This window comes from Otolemur garnettii, unplaced genomic scaffold, assembly GCF_000181295.1.
Source record: "Otolemur garnettii isolate 467f Iridium unplaced genomic scaffold, OtoGar3 scaffold00164, whole genome shotgun sequence".
Taxonomy (NCBI): domain Eukaryota; kingdom Metazoa; phylum Chordata; class Mammalia; order Primates; family Galagidae; genus Otolemur; species Otolemur garnettii.
This window is the reverse complement of record NW_003852559.1, coordinates 334,547-358,174: the sequence shown is the minus strand read 5'-3', so window position 1 is coordinate 358,174 and position 23,628 is coordinate 334,547. Positions and strand designations below refer to the sequence as shown.

At 40.5% G+C, this 23,628-nt stretch overlaps 1 protein-coding gene across 1 annotated transcript in view; it reads right to left on the bottom strand.

Moving 5' to 3' along the window:
- TNIP3 (TNFAIP3 interacting protein 3) overlaps positions 1 to 23,628 on the bottom strand; it is a 47,630-nt gene that overhangs the window by 22,880 nt on the left and 1,122 nt on the right. Inside the window, exons 2-6 of the mRNA XM_023519243.1 lie at positions 10,207 to 10,296; positions 6,234 to 6,314; positions 4,098 to 4,163; positions 2,663 to 2,794; positions 65 to 193 (exon numbers count right to left, since the gene is read on the bottom strand). Of these exons, the coding sequence (XP_023375011.1) occupies positions 65 to 193; positions 2,663 to 2,794; positions 4,098 to 4,163; positions 6,234 to 6,314; positions 10,207 to 10,296 (498 nt within the window). The remainder of the gene's footprint in view (positions 1 to 64; positions 194 to 2,662; positions 2,795 to 4,097; positions 4,164 to 6,233; positions 6,315 to 10,206; positions 10,297 to 23,628) is intronic.

The following is a 23,628-nucleotide window of genomic DNA, read 5'->3' as shown; positions in this document are numbered from 1 at the left end:
TAAGAATGTGCTCTTACTTAGGAACCTCTCATTTAGATCTCCCACGGGTGGCCCGGCCTGATACCTTATTAAGGCGTTTTATTTCACATTCCAAATGCTCCTTCTTCTTGTTTTCAAGAGCATTTTTTTCTTTCAAAAGCTTATTCTCTTTCTTCAATTCATGTAATTCTTCATTTAGGCTTTCTTTTTCCTTCTGAGGTAAAAAGCAAGAAAACAAAGTCAAATTCAAATGTCAATGGAGATGATATTGTAGAAATCCTGACACATCAGCTGCTGTGGCAGATTGAAAGGGTCACCCTTTTGAAATAAAGTAATAACAGGACCTGCCAGATTTTTCACTTAACGTTCCGTTTGAGCAATATTCTTTGGGTGGACAGGTTTCAGTATTGAAGAAATTTTTCTTTTTTCCAAGCCTAGTGGAGTACCTTAGAAGTTTGGTAGGAAAAAAAAAAAATCAAGATCCCCAATTTTTACTTTCAAAGGTCAAATAAATGGGTCTGTAGAATAAACAGGTTCCCATATACTGTCACTGAGTGATGGATAAGTGAATCAGAAAAGTAGTTGAAAATCTTAAATAGAAAAAACTTATTACAACAAGACAATACTAAATATCTCAAAGCTCAGTTCTCCACCATTCTGTACTAGAGAAAGGGAAGAGAGGACAATTTTTAGACCAACAAGACCTTTCACTAAAGATAATTATTCAGAGCACTACATTGCTACGATTATTATTTTTAAAAAGTAGGAATCAGGGGTGGCGCCCGTGGCTCAAAGGAGTAGGGCGCCAGCCACATATGCCAAAGGTGGTGGGTTCAAAACCAGCCCTGGCCAAAAACTGCAAAAAAAAAAAAAGTAGGTATCAACGAGGTCAATTGCTACCTGCCACTCTTCTATTTTTTTGATCATCATTTAAAATTTTCAGTGCTAATGGTTCAGTGCTTAGACACTCACTCACAGGCTCTGTATTCAGACAATATGTCCTCTATCTCTTAGTTGTATATATCAGATAGCAAAACTTTTGTGAAGTAAATTGGATTCTTCATGAGATTGAGATTTAACCAGGTACAGATAAATACTGTAGAATTTTGGTAACTCAAGATGAGAAAATAGTTAATACATGTGCTAGAGCATGTGATTTTAGTAAGTAATATTTCCTAAACAACTATTACATTTTAAAAATCCACTTTAGGTAATTCATTTTCTTTAAATGTGAAAACACTTTTATTTGCTTTTAGTTAAGTAGAGTGGACCTGTATACTCAGACAATGAGCCAGTCATTTTTTAAATTTAGCATCATTTAAGAGAAAATTATTCCAACTAGAAAATGGTCCCAACTGCAGAAGGGGAAAATTACAAAGATTCCTGGTTAGGGTCTATTTGGAAAAGAAAATGACTACTGCATGGCAGAAAGGGAGTTGCCAAAATCTGTTTTCCTGTTTTCCTGTTTTGTCTCACTGAGACAAATACATCATCAGTAAGGTAGGACAACCTGGACTGGAGTGGTCAATGCTGATTTTAAATACTGCCTTAGGGATCCTTCATGTTCTAAAATATTGCCAATGCCCTATAATATCAGTGATAAGGTTTCACCCGAGAAAATTTATACCTTTGTTTTTCCTTACTGTCCTTGGAAGCCACTGGAATTTAAGGTTTCCTCCCATTTTCTACAATATTCATGAAGTCCAATAATTTAAAATAAAACCAGGAAGAAAAATAGCCTATTTTATGAGAAACTGTCATCTTAATGGTTATTACCCAGTTCTCTGCTGGGACTAATGGAGCCTTCGAATCTGGAAACTGGGTCCAAGTCCCATTTTCTAACATACGACATTATGAACCCTGGCAATTCAACCTCCTTACATCCCAGCTTGTTCATCTTTAATATGGCAAAGTAATTTTTCTCACAAGTGGGAAATGAATGGCGGAAATAACATTCATTTCAAAAATGTTATTGGCTGGGCGCGGTGGCTGATGCCTGTAATCATGTACTTGGGAGGCCCAGGCGGGTGGATCACCTGAGCTCACAGGTTCAAGACCACCCTGAGCCAGAGTGAGATCCCATCTCAAAACATAGCCGAGCGTTGTGGCAGGCACCTGTAGTCCCAGCTACTTGGGAGGCTGAGGTAGGAGAATCGTTTAAGCCCAAGAGTTTGAGGTTGCTGTGAACCATGATGCCACGGCACTCTACCGCGGGTGACAAAGTGAGACTCTGTCTCAGAAAAAAAAAAAAAAGTTATTATCTTAATGATCTCAAGCGTAATACCTATTTGTAAAGCTCTCTGTAAGCTATATGGTACAAATACAAGAGATTGCCATATTATTAACACTAGTAATAAAAACACTACATACGAATAAAAACAAAAATAACATATCAGCAAATCTGCAGCTCAGTCCCCTCTTTCCTGGTAGGGCTGACAAATGACCAGCCGCCTATTTGGGCAACAGGAGGAAGCGAGCAGGGCATGTCCTTCCTTCTCATTCTGGAGAAGTGGCCTTATTTATGGCTCGCAGGGACTTGCATAACCCAGAGCCCCACCCATCGGGGGCTCGGCAGGGAGTCGAGGTGAACAAAACCGTGGGCTTTCGGCAGGAACCCCCCCGCCCCCGCCGGCCCCGGCGGCGTCAGCTCAGCTCCCGGCACCCAGGGCGGCCCCGGCCCCACCTGCTCGCGCTGCAGCCGCTCGGGGCTCCGGCGGCGCGGCCGCTCGTCCTCCCTCGGGCTCCCAGGCCGCTCCTTCTCCGGGGTGCTGAGGAGTCTTTCCGCGGCGTCGAGCTTCATCCTCAGCGCTGCGACCTGCGAGGCGGTTCACAGACACTTCACCTCTCGGGAAGCCCTCACCCCCTGGACGGACTCCCGGCCTGGGCGCCGGGGGACGGAAACGCCCGGTCCCGGACTTCCCCAGGAGGGTTCCACCTCCACCGCCCCTAACTTAGATCGGGGTCTTTGCATTGAAAAAGGGGGCTAGGTCAGAGGGGGAAAGCGTACATGCCTTCCCCCAAACAGCCCCCAGCTCTTCTTCCCTCAAGCCGCCCCCACTCCAGGGGGGATAAAGACTTAGGTCACAGCGGGGCCAGGGGTCTCTAGGTTTGTCCTTCTAAACTCTGCAGAAGGCGACGAGCGCCAGGGAGTCGGTGGAACACGCCCACCCCAGAGGAGAAACACACGCGGCTTTTGATTTTGTGATCTGCCGCGCGTGATGCTGCTAGATGCTAATTAGACGTCAGATTGACGACGGTGCGGAGAGAGAATCTTGAGATGGGGGCATCTTCCCAGGTGCGAATTACAGCCACAGCTAACACCGTGGTTCTGCACGCCTGCACGCCCTTCAGAAAAGCAGTTTAAACATTCTTTCTGGGCAGCGTAGATACTGCAAGGCGGCCTGACCGTTGCCTGGTGCCTGCACCTTTTAAATTTGGTATTTCTGGGTATCAAAATGGGGAAGAAAGGAGCAAATGCTGCTCACTTGCGGTCAAGTATCTTCTATTTAAGGGAATTTACTTTCTCTTTTGTCTTTTGAAGATAGAATGATTTTAAATTATTAAAGGAGATTTTCTCCAAAAAGTTCCTTTTTCACTAAAGCAAAAGCTTCTTGACAGCAAATGTACTTTAGAGGAAAGAGGGGAATGCCCCATTTTCCCTTCACACTTTCACTGTTACCACTGTTTATTTCTCTATCTGTGGAAAATAGATTTGCTATTTAATTAAGGAACTGGAGCTACACTTGCAGAAAACACTGTGAACTTTGAACCATCTCTCACATCACATGTAACCTTGTGTGTGTGTGGCTGCTAGTGACAAAGCTGAGGCCAGGGTACTCTGTGAAATCATGACAAATGTGCACCAGAACACTTGAGACGTTGCTACGGGCTATTTTTAGCACCTTTCTTTTAATCAGGCTCAAGACAATTCACTGACACTGATCATTAATCTTCAATACCAAGAGGCCAATAATATACTCAGCACCCTCCCCTCATTTTTCAACAGTTGGCTACCTACAAGTCTCTTTGTAGCAGAAATCAATGAGAGTGTTCACATGCTTGGTTCCACCAGAATTACTGATTTAAAGAAAATACCAAATAGAGAGAGAGTTGCTTACCTTTCTTTCGTATAACTCTTTCATACTTCTAAATTGCTGATCCCATTGCTGGTTAACTTCTAGGAGCTGAAATTATTAAACTTTGGTGAATAAAAAAGAATTTCTGCCCAGCTGGAAATTTGGCCAAAATGAAACTTTTTGACATTCCTGAAATTTTAGAAACCATGAATGAAGATGAGATTCCTTCCTTCAAATTTTGATTGGGTTAAGAAACACTCTCCCTCTCATTGAAATAATCTTTTTTTTTTTTTTTTGAGACAGAGTCTCACTTTGTCGCCCTCAGTAGAGTGCTATGGCATCACAACTCACAGCAACCTCAAACGCTTGGGCTCAAGCAATCCTTTTCCCTCAGCCTCCAGAGTAGCTGGGAACTACAGGCGTCCACCACAATGCTGGCTGTATTTTTAAAGACAGAGGTCTTGCTCTGGCTCAGGCTGGTCTTGAACTCCTGGGCTCAAGCAATCCACCTACTTGCCTTGGCCTACCAGAATGCTGGGATTGCAGATGTGAGTGAACCACTGTGCTTGGCCTTGGAGTCATCTTTTAATAATCAGTTTGTGTGTGAAAAACTTTTAAGTCTTAGATACATCTTGACAAACGAGTTAAATAGCAACTTTTAAGTTTTCTTAGTTATTCAAATTTTCATCTTTTTTGTTTAATTCAATCACAATTTGACATAAATTTGTAGGTAATGGTGGTTTGGGGTAAGATTCATTAATGTATGAAGGGTATTTTCTCAAACTTGTCCATGTTGTTGTCTGTGTTTACACTGATTATTATAATGAAATGTTTCCAACTCTTTGAAAACAGAATTTATATTAACAAATTCTAGACTCCATTAACTCATAGTCATTTGCTTGAAATAATGTGCTTTAAAAGATTAACACACAATTTGTACTATATACTCAACAGATGGATAATATTACTTTTTTTTTTTTTTTTTTTTTTTTTTTTTTTTAGACAGAGTTTCACTGTGTCACCCTTGGTAGAGAGCCAGGGCATCACAGCTCACAGCAATCTCAAACTCTTGGACTTAAGTGATTCTCTTGCCATAGCCTCCCAAGTAGCTGGGACTACAGGTGCCTGCCACAACACTCGGCTATTTTTATTTTTTGGTTGTAATTGTCATTGTTGTTCAGCAGGCTGGGGCTAGATTTGAATGTGCCAGATCCAGTGTATGTGGCTGGTGCCCTAGCCACTGAGCTACAGGCGCTGAGCCAATGTCACCTTTTTTAAAGTATAGATGTTCAAGGAATAACAGTGTTGTCAGAAGACAATATGTAGGAAAATTTTAGGCTGTAAACAATTCCTGGATGTTAAAACTATCTGCTCATTAGAAGGCAGAAAGAACACTGTGATCTGTGGTTTAGCATTTTTGCATGGGAGTTTCACCTTCCCACATTCAGAGAAAAGGCAACACGTATCAGCGTGGAACAGACATTGAGAAGACGTATCACGTAGCTGAAAAACAGGAAGACCTTCTCCTAATTACAAAATGAAATACCTAATCCAGAGTGGCAGTTACAAGGTATGTTTTATGCTGGAAATAGATATGGTTATTTAGTATAAGACTATATCATATTATTATATAAATAGATCTGATCTGTTGGCATTTTTAGAGATTCAGATTTCTATGCCACAGCAATGTTACTCTGCCATAGTTCTGTGATTTTCCAGATGGAAATATTCTATGCAGTATCAAAGATGAATGGAAGGCGTGATAGACGAAACAAAAGATGTAACACATAGAATGGGTCAGAAAATTACAAGTCAACTGTGCTTAAAGTCTTTAACAGTTTGAGTTTCAAGGTGTGTCAAGTTGCAAGGCATAAAGGGCACAGGTGATAAGCTCACACGGTCTATGAGAAGCAAACATCTAAGTTTTGAGAAAATCGGAATTATGATTATCAGATTTATGACTTTGTTATTTTTCAGTCATCACTGCACAAACACAAGGACTGAGTACAAGCTGTGTGGATGAATAAGAAAAAAACATTTTCTCTCAAAATAGTGCTCTCTAGTATCCTAGAGATAAATATTGTGACCTGATAAAAATAAAAAGCACGAGGTAATACACGATTTCATACTCAGCATTAACCCACAACACACGTCGCTTCAAATATACTTCTAAATTACCTCTTTCCTCTGTTTTTCCAAACACTTTATCTTTTGTTCAAGAGAATTTGTCCCATTCTTTCTTCTTGATGATTGAGTGCACTTAAAACAAAGAAAGAAAGAAGATTAAAACCAAACAGTTTACAAAATAAGCAGGAGAAACCCTGTCCTTCACAAACCTCATGCATTTGGCCAACTCTCACATTGTGATGTACAAAAATATCTGATTTTAGCAGTAAAAATCCTCCACTGTAAGTTCTTCATGCTGTGTGTTGATGAATCAGCTTCATATGATATTTTAGACTCTTTTATATGGATTAGTTACCCAAATAATTCTCCAATAAATTATAAATGTATCTATAAACTGTGAAGGGCAAGACAGAGATTATGATCACAAATTTCATGAATGTAGATTTTTTTTTTTTTTGGAGACAGAGTCTCACTTTGTCACCCTTGGTACAGTACTATAGTGTCATAGCTCACAGCAACCTCAAACTCTTGGGCTTAAGTAATTCTCTTGCCTCAGCCTCCCGAGTAGCTGGGACTACAGGCACCTGGCACAACACCTGGCTATTTTTTGGTTGTAGTTGTCATTGTCGTTTGGCAGGCCCGGGCTGGATTAGAACCTGTCAGCTCCGGTGTATGTGGCGGGTGCCCTAGCCACTGTGCTATGGGCGCCTAGCCATGAATGTAGATTTCAATCTTTTTCCAAGAAAATGACAATTAAGAGTATAATGGCTTATAGAAATGAAGTAAGTTTCATGGATATATTTTAAATATTTACTAGATAGTGACTATTAGTAACTATTTCTAAAAAGCCATTTTAATAGCTGTGCCCATGAACATGAATGTAAGATTCTGAAGAGTACCCCTAGCAAAAGTCAGAATAGTAATATGTGGGTCATTACAAAAGTTTTGAAACACATAAAAATCAAGAAACCTAAAATTTGTGCAGACAGAAACAAATGAAGCCCTCCCAGCAACACTGATAAGCTGAGCACGTTGAAACTTCACAGGTGAATCAGAAAACACACTGTTGACTGTGTTCCTTGGAAGTGAAATAATAGACCATAATGTAGTCTGTCTCAAAACTTTCACAACCACCCACATAGAACAATCAAGTATAAAGAACACATACAGCTGAAATGCAGCAAATTGATTCCAAAACTACAATAAGTTAACCACGTCAGTGTCCAATGTGGTGGTTCACACCTATAATCCCAGTACTGGCCTACCAATCCTGGGTCTGTATAATTTCTTTTTTTTAATTAGCAGTGCATGGTGGCACACATCTATAGTCCCAGCTACTCTGGAGGATAAGGCAAGGGGATTACTGAAGCATAAGAGTTCTCAGTTGCAGTGAGCTATGATTGGGCCACTACACTCCAGCCTGACTGATGGAGTGAGAATCTGTCTCTAAAAATATATATATAAAATAATAAAAATAAATAAATAAAATTTAACCTCCCCCCCAAAACGAACAACAAAAACAAAATCTTTAATGACCATGATTATAAGTATGTTGTAAAAGTGGGGATAGAATAATGGCACTGTGTAATTTTAGTCAACTCCTTGACTAAAGCCACTAGATTACAAACTTAGATGGATAACAAATTATTATTATCATGAAAAAGTTAATCCCCTTTCATTTTAGATATTTTTTTCAGGATTAGGAGTATTCATTTAAAGAAAGAACAACAGCTTCAGCAATGGCCATCTGCCTAAATTGACCACCAGCAGAACTGACTTAAATAAAAGACTTGTTCCTGTACTGTAACTCAATAATCCTATTACCATCTCATCTCTGAGTCATGAAAGTGATACAATGAACCGGGTGATGAGAGTAGCCCTTACACCTGCATTCAGTTTCAGGCTCCATAGTTACTATGGATACAAAAGTAATTAAAGGGCGGTGCCTGTGGCTCAAAGGAGTGGAGCGCCAGCCCTATATGCTGGAGGTGGTGGGTTCAAGCCCAGCCCCCGCCAAAAACTACAAAAAAAAATATTCATAAGCAATTAGGAAATGTTTTCAAAACATGTTCATGACCTTTGCCTGAACTGTTTATAGGAAATAACTCTTTTGCAATCATCAGGATTTCAAGGACTTTTTTTATAAGAATTTTTTATAAAATTGTATTTTCTATCTTTGCTTACTCAGGTTTTAGCATTTTAGGATTTGACGATATTTCACATCTGTATAGATGGCGTTTTTCATTTCCTTGAGCTTCCTATTTAGACCTGTGGTATAAGTAAGACTACATTTCAAAAGAGAAAGTTCTCTGTGGGTCAATAAGTTCAGAATGATTGGTTATACTTGCTCTTGACCTTAAGAACCTGGTTTGCCTAAGCACGGGAGAGTGACTCCAAACCCAGGTATCAAGTATGTTAGGCTCTGTCACTGGACCTTCCACTTTTGGGGAAAGACTTCTAAGAAACTGGACCCATTCTGGATTACAAAAGACTAAACATTAAGGGTCTTTAATCTGTAAGATACTGTGAGCCAGTCCTACTTAGTTGTGACCTCAGCTCTGCAAAGCAGAGGTATGGCAAGACTGGATCCTGGGACAGTGGTTCCCACCACAGGGGTGTATCAAAGTCACCATTAGGTGGGCTAGAGGCAAAGCTTCCTGAACAATGGATCAGAATTTCTGGAAGGAGAGCCAGGTCACCTCTATTTTTAATCTATTTCCTAGGTAATCCTGATTCATACTAAAGTTCAAAATCCATCCATTCTAGATCATGATTGGAAGCATGAATTTGGGGTCCTCAAAAAGTCTCCTTTCTGTTTCTGATGTAGATAAAGATTGTTACCAGCGAACATTTATGTGTCCCTGCCTTCTGGGAATCCACGTGCGGAACAATAAGAGACTGTGCTTTTTCAAATTCTTCCCTTCCAAAGTCATTTTCTCTGGAAGAAAAGTATAAAATATTGACCCTTGATTTTTATTTTATGAACCAGAATTACTGAAAAGCTAGTTACTAAATCCATAAAAGAAGCTATTTGTAATGGTAGGACTACAGATTTCTGGAACTCAGAAGTACATTCAATTATAAGTAGGGAAGAGGGGAAAGAGGAAGGATAGAAGGCACAGTGGGTAGGAATGGTTTGTAAACCGTGAATGTATCACCAGGGCTTCCACTGGAAATTGATCAACATTTTGCCCTGGTTCCTATGCCTCAGGTGTGCATTCAAACGAAGCAAAATCAATCAAATACAAAGATTTGGGGGACTTTCCGTTTGTATTTACTTTGTTTTCCAGTTGCTAGTGAAGGTATCTGATTTTTAGTCACTGGCTCTAGGAAGGATCTGTTTACAGAGTGATATTCCCTATAAATCATTCCCTATCATTATTCCCAGAAAAGTGTAATCTGTGTTCAAAGTACCTGGGCATTTATTTCTCTACCATCACAGTAGTACCAGCTTCTAGTATATTCAAGGCCTGACTGCTAGATCAAATACCCAAATCAACAAAAGAGTTCCATTTATTTTAGTGCTGTACCTTGGTTATTTAAAAAACAGAAGAAAGTCCCCAAAACTTCAAGAAAGCACTTTACTTCATTTAATTAGCAAGTAAGTATTGCAGTAATTGAAGAAAAATATATAACAGTTTTACCATAGATAATACGTTCTATTTCTGACCATAGCAATAGTATTGTTTTTAGAGTTCACACTGAATGAAATTCTTGTAAGTCAGGGGCAAAATATGGAACCTATATAGTCAGGACAGGAATAGGCTGAAAGAAATTTAGACACATTTAATCCTCTCTGTTTTGTAAAAGAAAATAATGTAGCTCAGAGAAGTTAAAGGCAATGTATCAGTTTCCCAGATACTTTTTCTATGTTAAACAACATTGATTAAAAATATAAAGCAAATCTTAGCTTAAAAAAAACAAACTAGCTGTTTCTACTCTTATTAATCAATGCACAGTTAACTGCTAGAAATGGTATCCATGCAAGATGTGGTCAATTCATCCTCTAGAAATGTGTTCTTACCTCTTCTGCATGCTCGGTAGAACTTTCTGCAGCACTCATTCTAGATGTGTCCTCTGCAAGATGTGCCATGGAAGCTCTTTTCCCTGGAGTCTTGGAAAGCAGGAAGTAAAACAAGGAAAAATATGTCTCTTACAGTGTCTTTTAGGGTGAGAGCTAACTCATGGCAGAAGATAACAGCAATAACTTTTCATGAAAAATAAACAGAAGTAACTCTGAATATGAATTGCACAGAATAAAGTTAGAGGCACAGCAAGCGTGATTTTAACTTTTGTTCTCTTCCAAATAGGGATTTCCCAGGATGTCTCAAATAGGCAGGCTGTGACTAAGCCCTGGGGCAGATCAGCCTCGCTATGGTATGTAAATTGCCATTCTTCCTTTACTGGTAGTTTCTCCCACTGGAGGAGGAAGTTCACCACCCCAGAAAGCCTGGGCAATCCAACTGTTTCTTCAGTAGTCTAACTGTTACAAATTCATTATATTTCCCAGAGCAATTAGGTAACTGTTGACTTTTTGACAGCTCGCTTACTTGTTTCCCTCAAGGTAAGATTTTCTGGCAATGCTTTCTAAATGGGAGTTTAGATTTGTAGAATTTAATGAGTCATACATAATTCTGTAAGTGCTCCTCCTTCTTACAGACCTAAAAGAGAAAATAATTTATTGCACAGAAAAATGGGCGTTGTTTGTGAATCTAATCCATACAGCAGAAAGGTTAAACTTGGTTCTCAAGTTTAAGACTATCTTTTCTGTAGGTCAAGTTGAGATTTTCTCCACCACACATCTGAAGTGAAAAAAATTTTTTTTCTTTTTGCACTAACATTTTAGCTTTAATTAGCTGACTCTCACTCAGAGGAGGACCATAACAGGTGTACAGGTAAAAAACATGGAAATGACAGATACTTGGAGGTGCACAAATTAACCAGGACGGAGTGGAAGACGTCACTCTAAACCTGGAGGAAAGAGAACAAATAAAGAGGCAAAGAATACAAAAATGGAAAGAACTTGTTGCTGAAAAGAGTAAAAAAAGAATTTATATGGCTTGGCACCTGTCGCTCAGCAGCTAGGGCGCCAGCCATGGACATGGGGGTTGGTGGGTTCAAACCCCGGGGCCTGCCAAACAACAATGACAACTGCAACCAAAAAATAGCTGGGCATTGTGGTGGGTGCCTGTAGTCCCAGCTACTTGGGAGGCTCTTGCAAGAAAATCTTTTAATTCCAAGAGTTTGAGGTTGCTGTGAGCTGTGACACTACAGAACTCTACCGAGGGTGCAATAATGAGACTCTGTCTCAAAAAAAAAAAAAAAAAAAAAGAATTTACAGTTCATCACTCAAGTTTTTCACTAGTCTTGCCTACAAAATATTCATACATAGGAGGAAGCCTAGAACTCCTAAAATTTAAACCCTTTAAAAAAGAACCATTCGTGGAGTATCCAAGATTTGGCCCTGTCTTTACCCTTAACATCTCTTCCCACTTTCTAACTCTCCCCTGCACTCCAGCCATGCTGATTTACCTCTGTTTCCTGAACTGAGTCATGCTGTTCTATACCCTCGCCTCCTTCAGTACCCTCTTCCTGGACTCTCCCTCCAAAATCTAGTTAATGCCTCTTTTGCCCTCTGACCTCCTCTTGACCTCCTGTAACAAGCCCCAGAGAGCACTTCACTAAGTAGTAAAATCTTATATTTATATGTTTCTGCATTCTTTTCTGCATCCACAGTACTTTGGCAGTGAGCTGCTTGGCACACAGTAGGTGTTCAACATGTTTTGCTCACTGAATAAATGAATGACTACCTAAGTAACTGTACACACAACTTGTGGTTTCTTGGTCTGTTTCAGGGGTACACTTGAGTGAAAGGGAGTGACGTTGCCATAAGGCAGTATTCAAAAATACAGGTGGGAATCAAATAATTTGGAATTCTAAAAACGAAGTTATAATTCACATAAGGGTCTGACTTTCCGAGATAGAAGCAGAGATTTCCTGCAGACTTTATCAACACTAAATAAAGTGACACTTGATCAGCACTAAAATCTGATCATTAGAAAAGAAAAAAAAGCTAATGTAAAAATATTTTTCTTCTGAAACGTAAATGCACACATGTATACTGTAGTTTAAGTTTAATGTTTAAGTACTTCAGCTTGATCTTTGTACTTGGTCATAATAAGCCAGTGGATGGGGTAATATTGACCTAGAACAGTGGTTTGAACGAACATTTTCATCCCAGGAAACAGGATCCTTGGCATTGTTGTCCTTGGGTCTCCCTGGCAAAGGTGTTCTGATGCATACACATTGTTAGGGGTGACGACTTCTATTAAATGGAAATCCCATACCTTTTCATTGTTCATTAAAATAACCATGCCCCTTCTGCTATGTAGATAAATAACAAATAGATTTTCTATTAGCTCAGAGAGCTATATAGTTATTCATGAATAAATAGTAACCCTTTTGAAGAACCCCAAGTTTGGTTTGAGAAAAATGAAGCTTTCAGTGGGCCAGCCCTAGGAATGAACTGGGTATTCTGTTACGCATGCTCTATTCACCTCACCTCCACCCCTCTCATGTTTGCCAGGTATTGTAAGAGTCTGGCTTTTAGTCAAGCTTTGTTTCATGAGAAGTTTCTCTAGCTGAAATAACTTTCCGAGAAACAGAGGTTTCCTTCCAGGTCTCTAAAGCTATTGTGAAGAGTCCTCTTTTTTTGAGGTAACTAAAATGCTATATATAGAGAACAAAGAATCAAAAAGAGAAATATGGTGAAAGAAAGGAAAAAGGAACTGTCAGTCACCGGTCATGAGAGAGGATACCTGAGAAGGGTGAGGTCTAGGAGAACAGGTCTTCTCAAGGAGACCACAAGGATACACCTGCAGGGTCCTCTCCCTGGTGACTCAGCTCTTGGGAATATGTAAACTTAACTTCTTGGAACTTGGAAATTTCCAAGTTCTGTGAAATCCTGTAGTTCTGTAGGGGCTGGACTAGCATCTCCTGCTTGATTCAAACTGGCCAATAAGAAGGGTACCTGTGGGGTGGAACTTTACAAGGGAAAGACCAAGCCAGTCAGGAGCGTGGCCATTTGGAATTCTTCTACGCAGTAAGTTCCTGGTTGGTGAATAAAGCCCTTCCTCTTATAAACGTGGGGTTTGGGTGCTTTTTCTCTCCATCGGGCCTCATCTTCCTGCAACAGTCATAGTTGGCGTCATTCTACCTGAAAATAATTCTCTCAAAATTAGTTCAAGAGGAGCACGCCACATCCCTATAAATTCTTGGAAGCATTCTTTGGTAGGTAAAATAAACATGGATGTGTCTTTAGGCGGGGTGTGGTGACTCACATCTGTAATCCTAATACTTTGGTAGACCAAGGTGGGAGTATCAATTGAAGCCGGGAGCTCAAGACAGGCCTGAGCAATATAGTGAGATCCCATCTGTACAAAAAATTTTCATTTTTAGGTGAATATTTCACCCTTTCCTGTTTTGCTTATGTGATTGATATTATTTAGCCTCCACACAAAATTTCCTTTAAAATGTTTCTCTTTATCTTGATGAATATTTAATAAACAATATAAATATTATACAACTAGGGAGAGAATTGAAAAGGCATAACCTCAATATTACACTTGCTCAGTGCTATATGTAGAACATACTGTGAGATAAATAAATATCTTGAAGTATTAAGTGGTGACTCCCCCCCAACACATATTGCTCTTTATTTTATGTAACTAGTCCTTTCTTTGTTCCATAAGAGATGTCTTTTGCCTCACGACTGATTAAGTTTATCACAAGTTTCCTGTTTTTAGGGGAAAACAACCCTGTTAGGCCTATGAATTACAAAATCGAGTCTCCAAACTCTAGAGACCATCTTAACAATCAAACCTTTGAACCGCAAGAGCTACTGTTTTCCAAGCAATTTTAAAAACGTGAAAAGTTAATTTCTTTTGTGCAATTTATCTTGAAATGTATTAAAAAGCAACGAGTGTTGATGGATGGAAAGCGGGGTGGACAGACAGACAGCTATGTACTAAATAAGCAGAGTAAAATGTGAACAGCAGAATTTAGAGGATGGGCATATGGGCGTATACTGCGAAATCTTTACATTGCTTTACATTTGAAGTTTTAATATAATATAAAATATTAGGGGAAAAGCCTGAAGTAAGGATAAAAACTTATCCCATGAACAATTGATAGAAAGAAAGGGTGGGAAGAGCCAATGTAAACCATCCTTACCATTGCCACCATCTGCCCCACTAGAGTAGGTGAAGGTTTCATGGTCTGGGGAAAATTTTTAAAAGGGTGGGGTGAGGAGGAAAGAGTTCTACTTGAATGTTGCTCAATCCTCTTGAGGAAACTCAGGGTACGCCCCTGCTTCTGGGGACTCATCCATCATCAGTCAACTTGCCCAGATTGTCAACCTTTCTCCTGGGTTAAGTCCAGGGAAGCTGCAAGACTCGAAGAGTATTTCCCCTCACCAGCATGATGCACAGCTCTGAGGCGGCCTTGTGACATGTCTAGGTAGAAAGACTCAGAGACATTTCAACCCCCAGAATGGTATGGAAGCAGATTCAGCAATTTCCTACGTTCCTGGGAAGGATCCAAAAGGGGTTAACACACTTGATGGATTTAAGGAGGCCTCAGCATCAGAGTGAAGACAATGTAGCATTAACCACATGGACCCAAGGCCAGGAGATGTGCTAAATGACCTGGAAGCTTAAGTGATTGCTACTGAGAATAGAGACCAAGGAAAAGACGACCAGGGGTAGATTGCATCCATGCCACAGCAGTGTCACGTGGTAGATTGCTGAATCCACACTGAAGTTGCCAGAGAAATCCGAGATGGCCAGATAATTTTTGGTTTTTTTGAATAGGTATGTCCTGTGCAATATTCTGTGTTCTGAAATTCAAACTTAAGTGAGCATTCTGTGTTTTTATTTGCTATGCTTGGCAACCTATTTGACCCAAATTACTTCACAAGATCTGCTCCTCAAACCATTATGTACTACATACCAGGAGGGGAAAGGCGAGGTGAGAATTCCTGTGCATGCATGTACAGAAAATATAAATTGCCTAGAAAACACTGACGTGACAGACATTTTCTCCAATTAGCTAGGTTAAATTATTTTCTAAGGGATAGGATGGAGGAGCTAAATTAAAAATTTAGTAGAAAATAAAGTATGATCCTGTACAAATGAATTCTGGGGTTTGAAATATTTTATCTGCTTCAATTTGAACTTTGTCACAATCCTGTGAGGTTTCCAGAAGAGGTGTTTTGATGTTCAAGTTGAAGCTTAGACTCGCAAATGACTCGCCCTTGGTCATTACAGGACACGTGGGTGGCTGAACTTATGTCAGGACTCATTTGGTTCCCCTGCTTTATTTCCCCCAAAGGACTTTTTACCAAGGGGGTGGGGGGAAGACATGAATAACACACCTCAACGTTTTTGGACAAGATAGCATTTCCTTGTTTGATGCAGGAGCCCAAGTCATGAGGTACATATGATTCAAGAAAGCTTCATGGACTTGAGCTTTCTGGAGGGCTAGATATGAGCTGGCTTGAGCTCTGAAGCCCTAGTCAAACAAAATCTTGCCAATTCCCACCACTGTTTGCTTAGAGATTAATTTCTACTGCCAAAAATTAGTGGTCAGAGAAGAGAAATTTAGCCTTCAAAAACTGTAACTCTGTGTTTGGATTTTTCTTTATTTAAAAAAACTCTCTTCTCTGGAAGGAAATGACTCTGATTATTTTATGTCAAGGCAGACCCCCTTGTTTTCTTCTGGCACTTTGTGCCTGGAGTGACCTCACTTTCATGCATGTATGCATTCTTACTATAAGTACTTGTTGATTATGGCCTGTGGACCATGTACTATGCCAAGTACTAGAATATAATGACGAGCAAAACACATGTGTCTTTCACATATTTTCTATTTTTTGAATATAAAATCTGTTTAAAGATTAGAGGGGACCATTCCATTGACGAGGGAATCCTTTCTGCATTATTCCTCCCAAGTGATCATCTCTATTCGCGTAAATACTTCCGGTAAAATAAGACTACCTTCTTTCTGAGTCAGTATTTCCATGCTATATCCATAGATTTAGGTACTATATTTAGAGAACAAAAAGTATAATTATAAAAGTTGAGAAAGAATATGTGCATATTAAAATGACATACAGGTGTAGGAAGGCTATGGGGAGGACTCCAGACACTGGTGATACCAAGAACACACACATATCATGGGCATATTGTCTGAAATGAGCCTGACTCGGAAGAAAGTCTCCCACTATGCTGCCCGGAAAAAGCTGCAAACATTTGCTGGTTTCTCTTCAATAATAGAAACAAATTATTGAAAAAAGAAATCAGGATATCTATCTTCCTCACTGGAGAAAAAAAGAATAAGTGATCTAATTTGTTCTACTTATTCCAGAATCCCATAGGAAAACATTCATAAATTGTGTGGGTCATGCCTCATTTTCTGCACAAGTAAAAAATCAGGTAAGATAAGACTTATAATACATTTCATCTAGAAGGTGGACATTAGACTGATGTGTTATTTAACAAGAGCTGACAGTGTCCTCTTTCTAGTACCTTTCCCACACTCACTTTAAAAAAACAAAAACAATTTCAACTAAAGTAGAAGTGAGAAGGCGTATTCAAGAAAGCAAGCCTATTGAGGCTTTAGATTCCAAAACCCAGCTTGAGTTTGGAAGTCCCTAAGAGAGATCCACATCCTGTCACAAGGTTGAACAGATCAAGAACATAAAGAACACATGGGCTAAAATCTCTTGGAAAGATGTTATTTCTGACCTCTCCCAAGACAAATATTTTGCTTCCTTAATATTGTCATCAGTTCACAAATTTCTTAACCCGGAGGCTTATGCTATTCTTTCTCCTTGCATAAGAAGGACTACGTGTCCAGAATTCTTCAAATTTACTTTGGAATTGTACAAGTCTGGGAGAAAACAAGGTAGACTGATGAAGTAATGATAATACCTTTGACTTTGTGAGTCTGTTTAGTGGAAACCCTAGATCCCGAATTCTCCTTCTTCTCTTTGCAGGGTTCTGGGGGCCTTATAGTCTTTTAATTGACTTGTATGATTCCTGCACAGATGCTGCTCTTCATTTAAGTCTTGGTGCCTTCTTCCACCAGCACCCCTGGGTTGTCCTGCTGTTTCCTGACTATCCCAGTGACAAAACTGGAGTTGCCAGTACAGTTTCCACTAAGGCAGAGGAAGCCTCTTCCACCTACTGCTTACATCTTTCAGAGGACAACCTGCACTTCCCAGTTTCCTGTAACTCCCCCTTTTTTGTGTAATAAACTTGGGGCAAATTCTCCCAGTGATGGATGGAACAGACAACCTTTGAGTAAGAAGTAAGCATTTCAATTTACAATTGCCAAGACGTGGAAACAACCTAAATGCCCATCATCTCAGGAATGGATTAACCAGTTGTGATATATGCACACCATGGAATACTATTCAGCCATAAAAAAGATGGTGACTTCACATCTTTTGTAATATACTAGATGGAGTTGAAACACATTTTTCTTAGTAAAGTATCGTATCACAAGAATGGAAAAGCAAGTATCTAATGTACTCAGTATTAATATGAAGCCAGTAGATGATCTAATGCCTGCCCACACAGGAGAAAAACTCATTTTAATTCAAGTTGGGGGAAGGGGTAATGAGGGGGAGTGGGAGTGCTCTCACTGAATGGGCATGAGGGGGAGCTGTGTGGCACACATTTTGAGGGATATAATCACAATAGGGACTCTACCTAACAAAATCAAATATTTTGACCTGGTTATTTGTACCTTCACATTCACCTGAAATAAATTTCTTTTTCAGTTAAAAAAAAAAAAAAAGAAAGAAAGTGACCATTCTACTCAAAAGTGCTTCCTCGTCATCCAGAGAGGAAACCTCAATTTATATTCCAGTTGCCTCTTCTCCTATCTTGAATAGAACCTTCTCTCCAAAAAGTGGACCTCTCTCAAAAATTAGGGAGAACTTCTGTCTCCTTTTTCTTAAAAATTAAGTCATTTGTACATAGATCATAAATACATTTATGCCACTATGGGATTCAATGTGTTGATTATTTGTACAAATTGGAGTGTTTACATCCTACTAATCAACATAGCCTTCACCTCATTTACCCAATTATAGCATTAAGACATTTGTGTTCTACAGCCATACCACCCTGAACACCCCCAATCTCCTCTGTCTCCTTTTTTTAAAGAGTTTTAATTCTTTTGTCTTGGGGCCCAATTTTAGCTTAAAGAGCCACATCTGTTTTCCCACAATGCCCAGCGGCATACTTCATGGTAAAACAGAGTTCCAGCCGAGCATACACAGCCAGGTCTCTTTATCCGGATGTGTACCTGACATTCACTACAGTGGGAGTTTTTTAAAATCCATGAAATGAATGGAAGGAAAAATATGTTATAAATTCTACATGGGATCAAACTAACTCTAGGGTGACATTTTGGGAAACACGACATGGCCTGTTTACCCACAAATCTTTTTCATCTTAAGCCTTTATAGTATTTTTAGAATCAGAAGACTAAAATCTTAGTCAAAGTTGGCAAATAAAAGAAATATACACGGCTCAAGTAAATGACCTCCCCCAGGTTGCCAGAAGCTTCCCCCCCCCACTCCCAGCTTCCGTGCTTGTTTACAAACATTACTGGAAATGTGTTGGTTTATCCAAGAAATACATTTCCAGACTGTCATCCCTTTCCTTTTTATTTGAAGACATATAATTGTAAGTTTATATATTAATGCTCATATATTAATTTTCTCATAGTATTAAACTATATATTGACATGATATATAGTACAACCATGATTTAATACTCCTTTTGGGATCTTATTATTATTCTCACTTAGCTAATTATTTTTCCTTCGTGTAGACCAAGCGACCTTCTTTTGCTAACTTTCTTCTTCGACTCTCACAGAAAGTTAATGTGTACTTTTATGCTGGTGGAGTTCCTCGTGTTCATCAATAATGTTTTCCTGTTTCCGCAAAACAATGAGTCAGTCAGTTCATTTTACTTGTAGTAATTCTCCCTCTTTCCCTATTCTTGGCAGTAGAAGTTGAGCAAAAAGGGAACTTGACAGATGTCTCAGGCTTTTTCATTAAATCATATCTCTTTCATTCAGTCACACCCTTCCCATCTCATAAAGTCATAAAAAAATAAATTTCCTGCTGCTGGATAGGCAATCCAGCTCATCCTTAAGTGTAAAAAGCCCTTCACAGTCCCTTTGTTCCTGGCTCACCCTTGTCTTACCCGAATGGAAGTTTCCTTTTATATCTATTTTTTAGTTCTACCAATATCTCAGCAAGAATGTAAAGGGTTTTGTTTGTTCCATATACAAGATACAAGATTTCTTTCTGCAGAGGGCTATTGTGTGAATAGTAATTCCGCAGAGATTCCAGCAGGAAACTAACCTGTGTTTTCTCAAGGAGTCAAATACTAAAAGATACCTTCAGAGGACAACTGAGAAGGATACATTAGAGGTCTATGGGGATGAAGAATGGAGACGGTCAGGGGCTGTTCTGTCTCTGGGGAGCGAGGGAAGTCACGGTGGCTTGATCCAAGTGTGGTGCTAAAGCACCTGAAAGCCCAGAGAGATGGGGTGACAGTGGTGACAGTACTGTTCTTGAATGCCAGCTGGCACTCTGGCCCAGTTCCCAAGTGACTTGTATGTGAGGGAGGGGAAGTTAAAAGCAAGAAGTATATGGCCGTGGTTCTAGTTAGAAAGATTTCAATTTAGGTCCAGAATCTAAAGACTATTAGACTGCAAGACTAGGAGAGAATTTTTTAGCCCCATTGAACCTCAATTTCCCTATCTTAGAAAGGTAAAAATTATGTGGGCTAAGGTATAAAAATGCTTTGCAAAGTGCTGGTTCAGAGCACTCAACAGGAAGCAGGAAAACCCAAACAGTGGAAAATTGAAAGGACTTTGACATTCTGGCAAACGTTGGAAGTGCAGGATTGTGGGGTGGGAGGCTGGTAGGGAAGAGGCCTGTCTCCACTTCAGTGGCGAGCACAGTACGGTTCCCTGCATCTGGGACTCAGGAGGGTATATCCTGCAGTGAGCAGACTCGGCACAGAGAGTGGCACCCAATAGCACAGGAAGAGTGGTACAGCAGACATCTAGACACAGCAGTGACAGTGGGAATCTACCTGAAAACCATCAGCAGTCAGTAACTCCAGGAGAGCAGAAGGGGAAAACCCAAATGGTGGCTTCCACACAAGAACAGGGGGGCTTTGTTTGTGAATCTACATTCAACACTCCCCTGCACACCGTGAGAATGATTTCTAAATGAATCCTAGGGATAAGATAGTAGTAAATGCAGCTTGACTGGGGCTCATGAAACCAAACAAATTGTTTGCTATCTGCACTTCCTAGAAAAATCTATGTTGTGATATGTTATACCCTCATGTGACACTTTGTACCCCATCCTAAAGAAGTTCATGACTAGCAGAGAAAACACATGTATACACAAATGACTGTGAAGCTAAAGTGATGAAGCCTTTGAATGACACATAAAGAAGGCAAAGATCTGGGACAAAGCAGGGAGGGGCTCCAGCCGTGCTGTGTGGGATGAGGGAGGGCGGAAGAGGCATTATGAAGGGTTTGAATTGGCATACGGGGCAGTTCATCCAGAGGGCCAGGGAGCAAGGCAAAGGGCACATGGAAGGCACAGCACTTAAAACTTCATGGGCTGTGAAAGGATGGCGGGTGGCTAGAACACAGGGTGCACTTTGAGATGTGGCAGGGTACGTAGACTACAACATCACACTGTAGTGAAAATACGCACGAGCTTGGCTTTTTACCCTGAGATGATATTGTACAACGTTGTGAATTTAGGAATGTTTTAAAATCTACAACCCTTAATTTCCTTATCTGGAAAATGAGGACAAAGATAGCTGTGCTTCAGTGTTGCTGTAGATATCAAGAAAAGTATAAAATAGTTACACCAGAACTTGTCAGGACAGATGCTTAGCAAATATTAGATCCTTCTTCTAATGTTTGGCTCTAAATGTGGGCAGAGCCTCGACCGTGAAGAAATTCATATACCATGCAAAGGCATTTGGAGTCTGTGATAGAGGCACAAACCTTCCTTGAAGTTTTAAGCACTTGTACTTTGGCAAGAGCTATGTTGACAGAAGAAAAAGGGACAAAGTCCAAACATATTATGAAGGTACAATAGGCAACACCCTCAGGGAAGGATCGGGGGGAAGGGAAGATGGCATTAGTCTACGAATCGTGCCACCTGGAGTCATGCAGCCTGGTGGCTCTGGAAGACAGGGTTATGCTCACATTTGGAAGGCAGAGTGAATAGTGATCCTTTAACTGGAATAGAAAATGTGTGTGTAGGGGGTGGCGGGGTGGGACATGCAGATATAGGATGTGAGTTAACTTTTGGGAATACTGAGTGAAATTAAACAGCATGTAGAAAAGAACCCCATGCTTAGTAAGTACATGTATCTGGAGTTATTGTCATAAATTTTGTAGGCTAACGAGCCAAGAAGTAATGGATAGATCCCTGAATTGCCCTGATGTGACAGGGACAGGTGGTGGGGAGGAAGCCAGTGAAGGTGAGTGAGGAGGAGAGGCTGGAGACAAAGATGTCAATGAACTAAGACGTTTTAGGAACGTTGAATTACTGAATAGTGTCAAAAGCAAATGAGAAGATAAATGGAAGATAAAGATGCAGTGACCTTTGGATGTATCTAGCTGGAGGTTATTAGTGGTGTGATAGACCCAGGAGGGGCCTGGACGCTGTGATCAATAAGCTGGCCCTGGGGGCCGGCATGGTGGCTCACGCCTGTGATCCCAGCCCTCTGGGAGGCTGAGATGGGTGGATTGCTTGAACTCAGGGATTCGAGACCAGCCTGAATAAGAGTGAGATCCTATCTCTACTAAATATACAAGAACTAGCTGGGTGTTGTGGCAGCTGCCTGTAGTCCCAGCTACTCAGGAGGCTGAGGCAAGAGGATTGATCACTTGAGCCCAAGAGTTTGAGCTTGCTGTGAGCTGTGGTGACTCTATGGCACTTTACCTAGGGTGACAGAGTGAGACTCTGTCTCAAAAACAAATAAACAAACAAACAAAACTAACTGTATGTAAGAGTTAGAATACTACCTATACAATAGTGTGGAGTCTCCTATATGTTGAAAGTGGAGGATAAATGGGCCTACTCTCAGCTGGTGTGAGGCAGTGAAGATGCTGAGGATATAGGAAGCCCAGCGCTGCTCAGTGATTTGCCTATTGTACTGAGGTGGTTTTCAAACTCACCTCGGTCCTCACAACTCACTTTAGTCGTATTCATCTTTTCTGTCTCCCTGTCCCCGGATGGCCATTCCATATCTTCCCAAATTCCCTTAAACCTTGGATCTTGGCTCTTGCTCTCTCAGTCTCAATAGATGTCTTTGCCTCACGCTCCACAAGGAGGATAGAAATGTCAGCTAAGAATCTGCTGTCCCTTGCCTGCCTGGGCTGTGGAGTGTAGGAGAATAAGCCAATTCCATCAATGAGCCGATAAGCAGCATTTTAGAGGGAGACCCAAATTTCAGATAAGCACCAACAGGAGACAGAATTTGTTATCAAGAGGATGGTTATAAGCACAGAGAAAAGAAGGAAGGATGCAGAAGGCAGTGTGAGGCGGTCAGTCCGGAGAAAACGGATCTTAGGGGATGATAAGCAGAGAATGTGAGGATGGGACTGAAAGGGGGACCTTTCTTCCTGGGCTTGGACAATGAAGTCACTGGGCAAGGCACACATTTCCACCAAAGAACAAAGTTCTAGTTGGGAGATAGAGGTACATACATGAAGGCTGGGAGTTGGGGTGAGCGTAGAGAAATGGAAGAGGAGAAGGAAGGCTTTTCGGATCCCCCTAACCAGTAGCAAATAAATGTTCACCATAACTTCAAAAATAAAGACGGTCTGTTCAGGAAGGGTGAGTCTTTAAAAAGGAAAAAAGCCTACATGAAGAATGTGTACCGTTTACTACATGAATGAAAGAAAGAGCCATGGAGGTTATATAACATATTAAGGGAAAAAGGTAGCAAAACAGATTGTGTGTGTGTGTGTGTGCGCACGTGCATATGTGTGTGTTTGAAAAAACACAGTGACTTCCCAAATGTTAAAAGATGCTCTTTCCAAGTGGTGCTTCTGCAGCTGCTTCCTATAAGCCGATCTATGTTTAGCAAGGCCTGAAACCTATGTGCTTCTGGGATCTCCTCTAAAAGAAAAAAAAAAAAATAGGCTCGGCGCCTATAGCTCAACCGGCTAAGGTGCTAGCCACATACACCTAAGGTGGCGAGTTTGAAACCCCAACCCGGACCCGCCAAACAACAATGACAACTGCAACCAAAAAATAGCTGGGCATTGTGGCGGGTGCCTGTGGTCCCAGCTACTTGGGAGGCAGAGGCAGGAGACT